The 16,965-nt window shown below is 39.3% G+C and overlaps 1 protein-coding gene across 1 annotated transcript in view; it reads right to left on the bottom strand.

Moving 5' to 3' along the window:
• SND1 (staphylococcal nuclease and tudor domain containing 1) overlaps positions 1–16,965 on the bottom strand; it is a 434,851-nt gene that overhangs the window by 168,800 nt on the left and 249,086 nt on the right. The window contains exon 14 of the mRNA XM_032761638.2: positions 16,601–16,673. Within this exon, the coding sequence (XP_032617529.1) occupies positions 16,601–16,673 (73 nt within the window). The remainder of the gene's footprint in view (positions 1–16,600; positions 16,674–16,965) is intronic.

Genomic DNA, 16,965 nt, shown 5'->3' with positions numbered 1-16,965 from the left:
ATTTTAATTTTTAACTCAAGAAAACTTTTCCCCTAACTAATCTGTAAGTAGTTTGGAGAGAATATCAAGTTCAAAATTAACCACCCATTCATTATGTTTTAAATCAACTACTTTGATCACTACTTTGAATACTAGTGTATTAAAGCACTTAAAAAATTTAAAAAGAAAATGGTTTAGATGAGAAAGCAAGGGGTTAGTAAAGCACAGAAAAAAAGTCTCATTGGTTCCCCAAAAGCAGCATAAGAAAGTCTAAACTCTTGGGCAATAGCTAAAAGAAAGCATTAGATGGAGCATGAGGTCATCCTCATAGGCCATAAAGAGGACAGATTTTGTTCAAATAAAGAAAAAAGTTCTACTGAGTACCTATGCCTAATGACATTTCTTTTCTACCTTGAAATAAAATCATGTGATACAGCTTAATGTGAATAAATACCCAATTCTCAATCAAATAAAAATTCTATACAAGCTCAGAGATTGTTCTCTTATTGAATGACTTTCAGTTTCCCAAATTTAACCATATGAAATTACGCTGTGAGAACCATTCAATTTAACCTTTAGAAATGAAGTCGTTGCCTTTTAGTGGTAAAAATCTGCATTTTATCATCAACAGAAAATACAATGCCCTTGGCTTATTCTAGAGAATCTTTTTTTTTTTTTTTGTAAGGTAAGTTAGGCACAGAAAGTGCAGATGATGGTGCATCTGTGCCTCAAGTAAAAAGGGCAGAGATAAGAATATACTTAGGATAAAGTATCAAGCACATAAGCTTGCTTTTTTCCTGTCTTCAATCCTCTTTCTCTAACTTGGATGAGAGGCAGCCATCAAGGCAGTGCCAAAGGTGCCAGGTGATGAGGGCTGCCAACCCACAGAACTATCTGAAAGGTATGGCTCATAATTCTTGCTGTATAGAAAAGTTTCCATGAATAAATCTGCCTCCCTGCCTCATCCCAAACTGTCCCTTTTCCCCTTTTTTCCATACTCTAACTTCTCAACACACTAGTCTTACAATTTTTTGTTAACTCAATACTCAGTGTTTATAATATCATGGCTTTGTAAATGATAGCCCTCCAGTTAGAGAGCTTCCTCCCAAGAGTTCTTCCATCCTCCTGCTGACCTCTGCAGGGTGGCTTGTTAAGATTCCCCTTGGCCAAGACTCTGGCAATTCTTTTCACAACCTTTCCCAGATTCCTTCCTCGATCCATGCCTTATGCTTTATTGTTTTATTTCCCTTCGTTTTTGTTTAACAAACAAACAAAAAACTACAAACTATTTCATAGACAAAATGTCTTATCTCTTCGAGGTCAAGTAAGTAAATATACTATTGATTTTGTAGTTTTATTCAGGAGAAAAACTATCCTACTCTTGAATATGTTGAATCAACAGATAAACTTCTTCCATTATTCATCAGTATAGTAATGTACTATATTTTTAAAATGACTGAATGCTTTAGTAATGATGTGAAGAAAATTTATTTCAGTATGAAACTTAATTGTATCTACTCAAACATAGGAATAAGAGATAGTGGTTCAGAAATACCAATTTGTAAGCACAAAATGTTTATAGGAGAGTTTAACACACGGGGAGGTATACCTTCCAATTATTTTCAGCTAAAATATTCTACAAAAGCAGGTACTTTACTCAAATTGTAAACATCCAATTTATATCAAATACACCATTAAATTGTAATAGTTAAAAGCAGCACTTCTACTTTGAAGTGGTAAACACAAACACAGAAAAAGGCCATTTAGACTTTTAACAACTCTAGTACTTTTCTAAGAATTAAATGATAATGAATTTTTATAGGAATACTACAATAAACATCTTCCACATTTTCAGAATTGAGACATGAGACTGGGCTAAAAACATAGCTTACACATGGTATATGGCATTGAGAATACGAAATAAAGCAAATCAACCACCATCTACAACTGTGCACATCAATTACAAGGCTAGGATTAAATAATAACTTAGGTTTAAAATACTATTTTTTTCTTTAACAGTTTTAGATCAATTTTTATCACTTCCAAAGTCTCTATAGGCAAGAGGTAAGAACTTATTACAGAACCAGAAAATGCCTTGAGAGATAATTAAAATAAAATGTGCAGAGTAAAGAATTTAAAAGACATCTGATGAGGCACAAGTCTTCATTTCATGGGCAAATCAAGAACTTGGGGCAAGGAAATTGATGTCACACTTAACTGTGCCCCACCCAAGACAAGAATGCAACTTCAGAAAAGAACAGAGAAAAAAAAAGTCAGCAAGTAACCTATAATATAAAAATTATCTTAAAATCAAAATAAATGTTAGTAAAGGCTAAATGGCTAAAACACTTTTAATACTTCCTAAAAGTACTTTGAACATTCATTTTTGCCTGCAGACATACCAGTATAGGTTCAATAAACCTAAAGTGAAAGTTTTATTTTTATGTCTAATTAGTCCTTTAAAAGCCTTACATTTTTAAAGCATTAATAAAAATGGATAATTATACAATTCAGAAGAGAAAGTTCCAGTTTTTTTTAACATGGAGAAAAATGGCAACAATTATGACAGAAATTTATTACTAATTAAAACAGAAGGTGGTCAATGTTTTGAAGAACAACAACAAATGCATCCAATTAAAAACCCAATCATTTTACTCAATAAAGAGTTATAGGATGATGTTGTTAAAAAATATATGCTATTCTTTGGCCTAGGTTTCTACTTTATGGACATGTTCTGAGAAAATAATTATAGACTATGATTTATCTAAAGGAACAAATGTTTATGAGAAGAAAAAACAATAAAACAACCCCAACATCCAACAATAGAAGGCTGATTAAATCAATTCTAGTAGAATAATTTACAGCATTCATTCATCCAACAATATCTGCTAAGCACCTACTTGGTGCCATATACTCTTCTAGGACCTGACTGTATAGTTAAGAATAACACAGTAAGGCCTCCCATCCTGAAAAGAGCTTACAATACTTAAAAGAAAAAGAAATAAATAAGGAAACCCACATTCTGGTGAATAGAAGAGTTAGTAGTACAGATAATTTCTATTCTTTTCACTCACTTATATTTGATGCATTTAAAAACAGAAACTTTGACAGAAAATTTGAATAAAGAAAAATATGCCTAAGGTTTTGTTTCTAAAAGAAAAAAGTCATCTGGGGGCGGTGGCTCACGCCTATAATCCCAGCACTTTGGGAGGCTGAGGCGAGCAGATCACTTGAGGTCAGGAGTTCGAGACCAGCCTGGCCAACACGGTGAAACCCCGTCTCTACTGAAAAAAAAAAAAAAAAAAAAAAATACAAAAATTAGCTGAGTATGGTGGCAGGCACCTATAATCCCACCTTCTCGGGAGACACGAGAATCACTTGAACTTGGGGGAGGCAGAGGTTGCAGTGAGCTGGGATTGTGCCAGTGCACTCCAGCCTGGGCTACAAAGTGAGACTCTCTAAAAACGAAAAAGAAAAAAAAAAAATCTATGGCCGATTAAGCTTTGCCTAGATAAACTTGTAAATTATTAAAGGTCAGATAACTAATTGTCCCTTTAGTTTGTAAGTGTCAGCATTCAACATTCACTGCAGTGAATTAGTTCTTATAATTAATTGTTCTATATATTTTGAAACAAATAAATATTATTGATGCCATAATAAAGTCTGTAAACTGATGTGGAAACAGCTTGACCTGAAGCTGCATGTGAAATTTGCTCTATGATTCCATCAAAAACAGATTTAAGCACAGTGTTTTATGGTACTAATGACACCAAACTAAGTAGCCTCTTTCTAAGGACTAAGAGTTTAATGTGGCTGAGTGCAGTGGCTCACACCTGTGTTCCCAGCACTTTGGGAGGCCCAGGTAGGAGAATCACTTGAGCTCAGGAGTTCTAAACCAGCTCTGGCAACATAGTAGATCCTATCAGCATAGGATAGAGATCCTCTCTCTATAAAAAAAATTTAAAAAATTAGCCAGGTGTGGTAGTGTGCCTGAAGTCACAGCTACTCGCGCAAAAAATAGTGTGGACAATGGGTAGAAAACAAACAAAAACCATACATTAATATGATGTGAGAATAAAAATTTGTTCCTAGTAAAGAGAGCAACTTGTAAAAAGCCCAACAGTCAGGCTCAGAAATAGATTTAATAAAGCATATACACGCATGCATACAAATATGTGAAAACAAGCTTAAACAATAATGAAACTACTTTTACAGAATTATACTTTTAAAGTAGTCAGAAATATAGTTAGTGCTTTGGGTGTATTTGGGAATTCTAATTCTTCTTAAGGAAAATATAGAATTAATCTTACCCCATCCAGTGGCTTTACAACTTTGTTATGATGTAACCACATGTGGATATTATATTGGGGTTCTAGAATTGAGACCCTAAGGATCTTGTCTATCAGTGGAAAATGATGTACCACAGAGTGCATAAGTGATGGCAGAGAACTGAGATAGCTTTGGTGAAGATAACATAAGTTAGTTTGTTCAATTAAGGATCTCACATCATTGTCATTTCTTTCTCCATCAGTGCACACGTGCTGATGGATGCCCTCAAGATTCCTCACTCATTCAAAACTACATAGACGCCATCATTATGTACATGTATGCATTTCCTGTTGTTAGGAAACTCCTAAAAACTACAGATCTAGAGATAAGACAGTTTCTGCTGACAGCTCAGGTGGGAAGATATCTAGCTTTTGCTGCCCCCCTGCTTTCCTTCATTCCACAAATACTGCTCTATGGTCACCAGTAACTCACGGAATTGCACTGTCCACTGGATAGTTTTCAATTTCATCTTACTTTACCTTGAAGCTGAAGACTCAGTTCTTGCCTTGTGAAGCTCACTCTCCTATTAATTTGTACATTACACTTGCCTGATTTATCTCCGACAGCTTGGGCGGCAACTTTTTAAAGTCTGTTTGTTCAAACACTCCCCATCCATACGTAATCTTGAAATAAAGGACTTGGCCTAGGGACTCTTGTCTCTTAATATTCTCTGGGTAACTTGGTACACTCACATCTAGGTGTCCTATAGTCCTAAACTCATGCATGAAGCCTAGGCCACTAACGGCTCATTAGTGCCTCAATTTTAACATGTTCAGAAAGTCTTAATTTTCCTTGCAAATCTACTCTGCCATCATTTACAATATCAGAAAAGGAGCACCACCATCAACCAGATATTTGTGCCAGACATTTGGAAAGCTCATGCATGACACTTGATGTCACTTCCCTTCCTTGACCCCAATCCAATCAACCACTCAATTCTACCAGTTCTTATACCAAAATAGATCTCACATTTATCTTTCCGCCTCCATTGCCACAATCCTAGTTCCAGCCACTATTCAGCAATCACCAGGTGAACTGCAAATTCTCCCCTAACCATTGTTTCAAGTCTATCTCCAAATAACAGCCACAATGGAAAAAAAGAAAAATTTATAGATATATACCTAGCTAACTCTCTCTCTCTATATATATATGTACATATACACACATAAACACACACACACACACATATGCTGTTCTAATTATTCTACTCCCATTTCAATGATTTCTCACTGTTCTTCAGATAAAATTCAAAATCCTTTTCAAGGACTATAACGTTCAAATTATTCAGTTATTCATTCTCCCATTACTATCCTCACATTGCAGCAATGCTGACTGGTCTTCCATTGTGAACACAAGCAACCTTCCACCTCAGGACCTTTGTATACAACATTTTATCCTTTGGCCCTGAACAAGATCTTCTGCTAACTCCTTCTTTGGGTCTCACTTCGAAATCACTTCAAGGACTTTGTCAGACCACTTAGAATAAGCTGTGGCCACCAGTATACACTCTCCCAGGACTCTGTACTCCCAATACAATTGTAATTATATAACAAATTGTGTATTTCCTGTAAAAACTATAGCTGTCTTGTTTAATATATTCTCAACACTCAGCATTCCGCCTGGCATATGAAAAGCTCTCGATAAATACTTATTGTTTGATCATTCATTCAGTGATTCAACATGAGGAATGCATTTAAAAAACAAGACAGAGATGGCATATGTTAAATGTCAAAAAAGAGATAAAGAGGCAGTAAAAGAACTCAGGAGAGGGAGCGGTAGGATTTGGGACTTGAATTGGATGAAGAGTTTGCAATGTAAATACTATTGAGGATGATAATGACAGCTCTCATTTATAGAGGACTTTCTGTGTGCTAGGCAGAATGCTAAGCAATTTAATAATAATGAACACCAGGCTGGGTGCAGCGGCTCGTGCTTGAGCCCAGGAGTTCGAGATCATCATGGGCAACATGGCAAAACCCCATCTCTACAAAAAAAATAAAAAATTAGCCTGGCGTAGTGGCGCACACGTAGTTAGCTACTCAGGAGGCTAACGCAGGAGGATCACCTGAACCTGGGAGGCAGAGGTTGCAGTGAGCTGAGATTGTGCCATTGCACTCCAGCCTGGGCAACAGAGCTGAGATCCTGTCTCAAAAAAAAAATAATGAACACTGGCATGTGAACCACTGCTCTCTGTTGAGCTCTTATGTCAACTGTTTAAAACAGCTACATGTATTATTCCATTCAATCACACCGCAATCTAATGAGGTAAGTGCCATTATCATACCCATTTCCCACAGGGGAAAACTGAGGTACAGAAAGAAAAAATAACTTCCCCAAGGCGTCAAGGTAATAAGCAATGGAGGCACAATTGAACCCCAGTAATCTAATGTTAGAGCCAGTGCTAATAATCATGACCCCATACCGCCACTATATTCTAGAAGACATGCACCCTTTTTCTGCTGCGTTCTTTTACTAACCAGCCCACTTATAGTTACTAGCCAGTACAGCCAATCCTGTACCTTGGAGAATGGCGCACTTTTCTCCAAATACAAGTTCATGCTGTTTGAGCCCATCACTTGGCAAACTGAATGTAAACTGGGCACTATAATGAGATACAAAAAGATCCCCTTCTTAGGAGTTTAGAAACTAGTAAGGAAAACCAATGCACACATATTAAACAACTTATGAAATTATCAATTTATCAACAAGCACAAAATCATGGTAATATGATTATGTAAATGTTAAAGAAGGGCATGATCAGAAGGCAATGGGGATAAAAAGGGAGAAATTACCTGGAAGAAGAGACATATGCCAGGGAAGAAGGCATGGCCAGCAGGGGAGAAGAGATAGCATTGCAAAAAGAAGAAATGTGATTCAACAAATGCTAATGAACAATGAAGTCAGAGTCAATCAACTGAGGACCTTAAGTAGTGGAGGAGATGAATATGATATAAAGAAAATAAATGGGCTCTACTGCGGGTGAAGTATCTGGGGATGTTGCAGTAATACAAATCAATAGAACACAGGTCTTCCTCCAAATTAGAAATCTCGGTAATAGCTTACATTTTCAGACCCCTTCCAAATTCGATATTGTATTAGGAATTCTATAATTTCTTCCTGAGAACACCATTTCCTGAACAACTGAGGCAGAAAACTACCAGGGCATTTCAAAGCAACCCTGAGCTCTAATTTCAAAATATGTGGATGTTAACACTGCAAGGAGTGTCCAAAATTCTGTACGACATATTCTGTAGGGAATATGTTGTAAGCATGCTAAATAAAGACTTAAAATACAAGTAAGCAGAATGTCTATGTTAGTAAAATTACTTACTTTGAAATGTTTATATAAGCAATAGCCACAGGACACAATGAGTTCAATCCAAGGCTAAGTAGTGTTACGATGGTAAAGTGGAGAGTGAATCCGGGGCTATGCAGAAATATTTCAAATTTTATCACATCACTCAGCAGCCATGGGACAGATCAGACAATCCAATCACACACCTCAACCTGGGAATCAGAAATTTTGTCAACTGCCTCCAAAATATACTTACAATCATCCCTGTAATGGGCTCATTTAACCAATTTTGACCCATGAAATAGAATCATAGAGTGTTATCTACATGCACCCAGAGAATGGGAAAGAGAACAACCAAAGAACATGGACCAGCTATAGCCGAATCTATGGCCAGAGGAACTCTCTTTGGAAAAATATGCTACTTTATTTGGAAAAAATATTCCTAACTCCCTCAATTTCCTTTCTTATGGCTTTGAACAAAGAAGAAAGGCAAAAATCATTATAGCTCAGTACACTTCACTAAAAGCTAGGACCCTGTTGCTGAGGAGCTCATTTGCATGCACTCCTGTTTGTGAAGGCAGTTAAACAAGGAAGCAGAAAGAAACTAGAAAAATTTATGGCAGAAAGTTTCCTGATAATAGAATCCACGACAGTGACATGCTACTGATTATACTGGGAGGAAGATGTTTTTGTTATATAAGAACGAACAAATAAAGAAGCCCTGCCTCTTAACAGTGCTCCACCTCTGGGCAGTTCACCTGAGCAAACATTTTCTCAGAGGTGTTGAATTGCAGAGCTAGGACACTCACATCAAAGGACAAGAAGCTGTGCCCTGCTTTCAAAGTCCGATCCTAGCTCGCTACCTCAAGGTTATCTGCTCTGGTGCCTGAATTTTCCAAGACAAGACTGTTCTGAACAAAAAGCTAAACCAAGTAAGGTACAGACTCAGACTTGGAACCAGACATGATGCAGATGAAAGAGACATACTCACTTTCTAAATTTTTCTTTTTTAAGAACTTTCACAACCAAATTATTGTTCATGTTTCCAGGTACAGAGGAGGCAACAAAACTAAGATTTTCAAAGCATATAATTCTATAATCTTTTATTGCCCACTATATATGTGGTTTTGTATTTCTCTTGCTTCTACAATTGTTTCCCCTGTTAAAAGATAATTTTCAATAAGGTAAAATCTTGACTCATTCAAATATAAAATAAACTCATGTAGAAAATTTCATTTTAACCCCACTAATTAATGAGGGAACCAGAAAGGCTCAAAGAGACTAAAGAACAGATATAGATAAGTTACCAGGAATACTGAGGTGAATTTGCTACAGATGCAAAAACAGAGTCAAACTAGGGAATAAAAATGTAAAGTTTGAAATCATTTCTCTTACAGGGTGGAAATCAATTGTATCTCTTCAGGACTACATTTCTACATCTCTATCTACAAAGATGCAAAACAGCCCAACTAAATGAAGCTAAATAAGAGAAGTGAGAAACCATGTCCTAAATTTGGTGCCCTCGAAAAACAACACAACTCAGTCAAAAAGTGGACTAAAATCTATAAAAGGAGGTAATGAAACACAACCATCATTAACTGTGGTACCTGCTGCGATGAAATTTTGAAAAAATTCCCATGTAAATAAAAAATGCTTTCAAATTTATTTAAGAGAGGGATGGTCCTGTAGTTCTGGCAAATTTGAATAGGGGAGTTTCAAAAAACAGAAAGTGGTTGCACAGAATTCATATGAACAAAGAAACTGTGGACAGCCAGGTGTTGTGGCTCATGCCTGTAAGTCCCAGTTACTTGGGAGGTTGAGGCAGGAGGATCTCTTGAGCCCAGGAGTTCGAGTCCAGCCTGAGCAACATAGTTAAGATCTCATCTTAAAAAAGAAATAAAAGAAAGAGAGAGAGAAACAAACCATGCACAAAAAAACTCCAACACAATAAAGCAATGTCTTCCATGATAAGGGTGAGGGCAACTGGCTGAAGCAACTCTCTGGTAGAATCAAGATAAAGGTCTTCTTAGTAATATCCAATTTTTAGCAGAGACATGTTTTAGAAGAAGTGAAAAGAGAAAAGAGGGCCGGATGCGGTGGCTCATGCCTGTAATCCTAGCACTTTGGGAGGCCAAGGCGGGCAGATCATGAGGTCAGGAGTTCAAGACCAGCCTGACCAACATGGTGAAACCCCGTCTCTACTAAAAATACAAAAACTAGCTGTAATCCCAGCTACTCAGGAGGCTAAGGCAGGAGAATTGCTTGAACCTGGGAGGCAGAGGTTGCAGTGAGCTGAGATGGCGCCACTGCACTCCAGCCTGGGCAACAGAGGGAGACTCCATCTCAACAAAAGAGAGAAAGAGAGAGAGAAAAGAGGCCAGGCATGGTAGCTCACTCCTGCAATCCCAGCACTTTGGAAGGCTGAGGTGGGAGGATCACTTGAGCCCAGGGGTTTGAGACCAAGCCTAGACAACAAAGTGAGACCCCATCTCTATTTTTTTGAAATAAAAAATTAAATTGAAAATATAAGAGAAAAGAAAAGAAAGAGTTTGAAGTTTTTTCCAAAGTCTGGGAGAAACTTATGAGGTGGCTGCCACTTTGGCATCAGAGGTTGTGTGCCACAGAGGTGATGGCATGTTTCTGTGCAGCGAAGATCCAAGCCAGTCACCTGCACATTGTAGTCCAACTAGAGTTCAATAAACTTTGCTTGAAGAAAGAAGAAGAAAGAAATAGAGCAACAGCTTTTCCTAAATTAGTGACAACTTGAGCTACAAAACACAACAGGGATGCAAGGAAGCCACCAGGATAACCCAACACTCCCACCAACCATGGCTTCCAGGCAAGGGGCCAACCATATTTAGAGAGCACACACTGCTTGCTCTGGAGAGCAAGTTCTGCAGACAGTGAGCTGGCTCTTCCAGAGTTCCTTTGGGATTTTCTCAGGATAGCAAATGCAGAGCCCAGCAGTGGAACCAGCAGCTACTGTGTGAATGAAGCTCCAGTGCTAGGCAACCTCTCTAGTTCACAGAAACCCACCCGGCAGAACCATAGGCCTTGATGTTGTGCCATCTGTACAGTAACTTAGACTGCAGTTGGCAAGAGAGACGTGAGAACATGATGTAGGGCCATGATTTTAGCCAAGGGGGGTAAAAAAGGGAAGGGCTATTTAAAACAACAGAAAACAAATACACTCAGAGAGCATTTGTGCCATCAAATACCAGAGACCAGAAAAAACATAAAGCTGAAAGGAACGTTAGAATCATATGAGGGTAAGAAAAATAAATCTGAACTAGGTGGGCCAGAGAACATATAAGACAAACTGCAATTTAACACAGACCGAACTCATAAAGCCTCTGGGTGATTTTGCTCCTTTTACCTTCTTCAGACTTACCAGGCAAACCACTTTTTTCTTTTTTTAATTCTCTCTTTTTTTTTGAGATGGAGTCTCACTCTGTCACCCAGGCTGGAATGCAGTGACACTATCTTAGCTCACTGCAACCTCTGCCTCCCAGGTTCAAGCAATTCTCCCTGCCTCAGCCTCCCAAGTAGCTGGGATTGCAGGTGCCCGCCACCACGCCCAGCTAATTTTTTTGGTATTTTTTAGTAGAGATGGGGTTTTGCCATGTTGGCCAGGCTGGTCTTGAACTCCTGACCTCAGGAGATCCACCCACCTCAGCCTCCCAAAGTGCTGGGATTACAGGCATAAGTCACTGTGCCTGGGCTTTTTAAAACTCTCTTTAGCCAAAAAGAATAATAATTTTTTTCTTATGCTTCCATCAAGGCCTAAATATTAATAAAGAGCTAAGGAAAGATAACACCTACAGAAATCTCAAAGAAAGGATGACAGTGCTATTAAAGTTTAAGAGGGCAATGAAAACCAGAAACTGAAGGCAGAGGTCAGGAGCAGATAGATGCTGGAGAAAATCCAACCCTGTCTACCAATCTATTTCTTATCTATTGATTTAATCTTATCTAACTGTTTTAAAGGAACACTTCAATCCTTCACATTAGCAAGTCAGAATCCTGCTGGTCAACTCTGTAAGACTTCGTTTCATGAATAATAGGGCCCCAAATGCCTGACCTTCTTCCCTTGTGCCCCGCACCTTCCCCAAAGCTAGTCACTGGATCACTCCAAACCATGGCTTAATTTTTAGGCTAGGGTGGTGGCTCATGCCTATAATAGCAATACTTTGGGAGGCCAAAGTGGGAGGATCACTTGAGGCCAGGGGTTTCAGATCGGCCTGGACAACACAACAAGATCCTGTGGGTGTGATGGTGTGCACCTGTAGACCCAGTTACTCAGGAAGCTGAGTCAGGAGGATCGCTTGAGCCCAGGAGTGCAAGGCCACAGTGAGCTATGACTGTGCCACTGTACTTTCAGCTCAGCCTTGGTGATAAAGTGAGATCCCGTCTCCTTAAAAGAAAAAAAAAAATCAGTAATACTATGTATTTCTAACAAAATCAGTCACAGAGAAAGGTGGTTATAAAAAAGTGCTATGTAACATGAGCATGAAACCAAGCCACGATGTGATAAACGTCCAAAGGAGCACAGCAGCAGTTAACAGATAAAAAGACCCATGGATTAGGAGGGCAAATACTGTAATAGTGCAATTAACAGAGGAGCTGTCAGGACTACATAATATGAAAAGGCAGAACATATTCAAAAGAAGACCACCCCTATTCTGGGACTTTCAGAAATAAGACTGAAGAGGATGCTATCTTCTTGTACCATCAAACAAACATCGTAACTCCTTATGCACAGAGGACAGACACAAAAGGAAAAGGACAGAGAACTCAGATATACACTATGACTCATTGAGTCCTACTCCCATATAAGAGGAAGATGGAGAAGTGGAGGTAAAGGTAAAAGGTAAAATCAGCACTCGCAGGGCTGGCTGCAACTTGAGGAGTGGGGAGCTCTCTCTAATCTCAGAACCATAATTGATTTGTCTGATCTACCAGAACAACAGTAAGCCATGTACCAGCCCCATTTTATTGCCTGTTTTACACTCTGTATCTGCAGGAGATTGTATTTATTACGGAGCAGGCTACAGCAAAAACAATAATAAACCTAAGATAAAGAACAGCTGAGAAACCTGAGATAAAGAACACTGACACGCATATTCCAATTTTTTCCCTGCTGGCGAGGGAGGGAGCTCAGACAGGATCAATGAAAAACAAAACCAACTAATAATGAAAACATGGATGTATGAAGTCAGTCACCACAGAACCATCCTTCAAATCAAGTAAGACCTAGTACCAAGTCGGTCAAATTCTCAGCTGGTTCTACACTCTGGAACATCCTGGCTTGAAAGGAAACTAGACTATGATAGAAATGGCAGCAGTGGCTGGTACTTCTAATAGCCCAGTTCCTACACTGTGAAAAATTGGAAATAACAAAAAACCAGTAACTTCTTCAGGATCTAAGGTACCAGCTTGGGAGTATGTAATTTTCTTCCTTTAGTGGTTACCCTAAAAATAGGTGTAAGAGATGTAGATGGGTCAACACACACACACACACACACACACACATTTATTATTATTATTATTTTTTGGTAGAGACGGGGTCTCACTACATTGACCAGGTTGGTCTTGCATTCCTGACCTTAAGCAATCCTCCCACCTCAGCCTCCCAAAGTGCTGGGATTACAGGCGTGAGCCACCACACCTGGTCTAGTGGGTCAAGTTTTTATCAAAGCCCTAGACAAACTGGGGTTCATTCAGTTGGTGTTATATGCAGATGTTCTGTCCAACTTATGGACAACTCAAAACTCAGTTGACTTTGACATCAAAACCCATCTGTAATAACAAACAAAAAGGCCGGCTTATTTGGCCACTACAGAGGCTGGTATCTTACGTTCCAAGCCATCGACCTCACACTCCTGTGCTTAGATGAGTCACTTCCAACCGTAAGCAATCAGCCAAGCAGGTCTTGTATTTGCCAGGTCTTCATACAAAAGCATTTTAATGCACTCTGACCCTTACTCTGTGAAATCATTTTTTAAACAGCAAGAGAAGAGATAATGGAAAAGGAGTAGAAACTCAACTCCTAAAGATGGAGGCAGTTAACACTAGAACAAAATTACAGGTTATTTGCCCCACCATTATGATATCTCTTCCATACAACATGTTTCTTAAGAGTGTTTAGGAGACAGAATGTACACTTAAGCATGTCTTTGTCCTCACCAACGATGTGTACTGGGATGGAGAGGAGGGTGGTACATCAGTTCATTGTAAATTATTTTGGCAGATATTGCCTACACTGTCAGCTCAACAAAAACCTCCATTTATCATGGCCTGCAACTAAGAGGCGGATCAATCTGGGGCAGTAGGTAACACAGTTGAAGATTAAAAAACGATTAAGAAACCTCTGTGAAACCATTACGTATATGTACATTACATTGTCTTTTTCCCTGTTTATTTTTCATCTGGCTGTAAGCCGTTTGCCCATCTGACCTCACACCTGTCCCACAGACAGCAAAATTGCCAGCATGCTTCAGGAAGCAGAAAACCCACACAACTCACTTAAATTGAGCAAGGGCACCCAACATACACACAGACTTAACACTGTGATGGAAAGAAGGGAAGGTTAGAAGGTGGGAGAAGACAAAACTCCTCTATTAAAGAGGGCACCAAAAAAACTGCAATCTTAGGTGAATAATTTGTGATTCAGGCAGAGAAGGTCACATCTGACATCCATTTAAATCGAACAGCTTTTTCACTTTCAGTCTCCCACTTGCTCAAGCTTTACTCTTATTTATGTGGTGACTGAGAGAAATTTAATTGGCATTTGTGTTTAACTTAAGAGCAAACCAATCCTCCAATACTGAGACAGAAAAGATAATAAAAATTGGTACGAAACTGAGCTAGAGTTTAAGGGGGAATTGGTGGGGTAGGAATAAAAGTAAATAAATAAATGAAGACAAGGTTCACAAGACCCACTGCTAATGACAACAGAAATAAAGGAATAAAAAAAGCATCAGAAATCATCAAGGCAGGAGGCAGCATAAGATTCAGAGACAGCAATAAAGATCTTTAGGACACCACATTGAGAGGTGTGGAGAGGACAACCCTGAGACCGGTGTGCCTGAACCTCAAAACCTCCTTAGAGTTGCTTCACCTCACTGTTGGTGCCAAATCAGAACTAGAAATGAACTCAGGTGGGCCCAAGGAGAGAGCCTATCCCTAAGGTTGAAATCAGCTTCTGGAAGGCCCTGGAGTATGGGCCCCACATAAGCTTTTGGATGGGCATATTTGGCCCTTTGTGTAGAAGGGCTTTCATTGCATTTTCCAAAACATTTATAACTTTTTGCTCCTGCTGATGAACCGCCAAAAATTTGCCCTTTTATTACTATAACAGCTTTACCAAGACAAATATTAAGGAAAGCATTGTTGAGAATGCCACGCACATACATAAAAAATATTAATAATATATATGCAAAGAATAACTCAGCCGGGTAAGCTACACAGAAAATAGGCCAAGTAACATCGCACTGGGTGAGTCACACCTGTTAAAAATGAACGTTAGCAGATACACCATAGTTACCTGTGGCTCAAAGGCCATTAGCTACAGGTTTCTGGGCTTCTCAGGATTCTAAGCCACAAAAAGTGCATATCACTTTATTTTACCCACTTAACAGAGGCCCCAACCTCTAGAATGAAGTCCAGTTAATGTGTTGTAGGTAACATTGTTTAACCTATAATCTGCAGTGACTGGTTATAGAGAAAGAAAAGCTCAACAGAGTCCCACTGTTTAAGATGGGCAGGGAACCACTATACCTAAGCAAGGGGGAGCCTGCCAGACACATTTGTAGCAAGCAATCACCAGGAGCAACAGAAAAAGCCTCAGCCAGGCCTGGGCATACCACATAACAGGAAGATAATACATTCTGACTCATCTCTCCTGCAGCCTAGGCTGAGCTCTAGCACTTTTGTTTATACTAGTATTTTCTTCTCAGGGCCCAAGGCAAATTCCCTGAGTGCCTAAGCTAAGATTTACCAGCTCTTCCTCCTTCCATCTCCCCTGGGCTCCATCTCCCCTGGGCATCTTCCCTATGCATGGCACAGACCTGATCCTCTGCTTAACCATTAGTGACTGTGGTGTTGAAATGGATGGTGTGTGTCTCGGCAATAGAGAGTGCCTTTCCTGGCCACCTGATCAAAATCAGCACTTACACCACTCACTATCCTCTCAGCCAGTTTTATTTCTCTTCACAGTAGTTTTCGCTACCTGACACTGCAACTGCCTCCCTTTCTGACCTTCAGCAGTTTTCTTCACTGTTATATTCTCAGAGCTTAGAGCAATTCCTGGCATACAGCAGGCACTCAATAAATACTTGTTGGCTAAATGAATAAACTAGCTCAACTATCAAATGGATCTGTTCAACCAAAGAGACCCTAAACATTCAAAGGTAAAGTCCTTACAGCTAAAGAATCATTTGGACACAGCCTATTGGGAGCTCTAAAATATTGGTGCCATTGATTCTTCTTTATTATCTATATGTATTATCTCAAAGGATGTTCATACATTTCTCCATTCTGTCCCACTTACAGGCAAGCAGAGGAACAAGAGGTCATGAAGAAATCATGATGAATTCATATACTTCTCCTGAAACCTATACTTGACCTTTTGCCACTAAGACTTCCTACTCATAGCAAGAACTGGACAGGAGTTTTAAAAAGAGGCAATTTTATTTTAATACAACCGAGAAGAACTACCTTCCAAACTCAAAATACAGTAATTAAAAGTGAAAAAGCAACATAGAGACAGTTCAGGTAAAGAAAAAGAATGAAGTTAATTCTGCTTTTCCAGATTATAAAACAGGCTCCCCATAGATACCTAAGTAGATGCCCCTGGGGCGGGGGGAGGGGTAGTCACAGTCAGTGCCTGAAAAGGAGCGAGCTAGAGAAAACACATAAGCTGAAGTACTTCAGCAAATATGCAGACACGCTCTTGAGCCTCTGAGCCACACAGCTTGATTCAGGGACTGGACTCACCCCAGATATATCTGCAACACGGTGGATAGGCACTTCCTTCTTGCTATGCAATCCTTTGCCATTCTTAATAGCTCTGTTAAGGAAGAAGAGAAAAACCGATTAAAATAAGAATCACAATGGGAAGGGGTAGGAGGGTGTGAAAATGAAGAGAGAAGCGAGGGTTGTTAAAGTGGGGATGGATGACTACACAAGTGACACTGTACACTGCTGAGTAGCCAGTCTGTGCAAGAGGATTTGGTGGAGGGGGGATTATAAAGCTGCTCTTCTCTTAAACCCTGTTACTAGCACTTGGCTGCCAGTTTCCACTAACAGTGTGCTTAGTAATCAGAGGGCTGCCTTACTTGTTTTCAAATTAAAGGCATTGT

This window comes from Hylobates moloch, unplaced genomic scaffold (genome assembly GCF_009828535.3).
Source record: "Hylobates moloch isolate HMO894 unplaced genomic scaffold, HMol_V3 SCAFFOLD_1, whole genome shotgun sequence".
Lineage (NCBI taxonomy): Eukaryota > Metazoa > Chordata > Mammalia > Primates > Hylobatidae > Hylobates > Hylobates moloch.
This window is presented reverse-complemented; position numbering and strand designations above follow the sequence as displayed.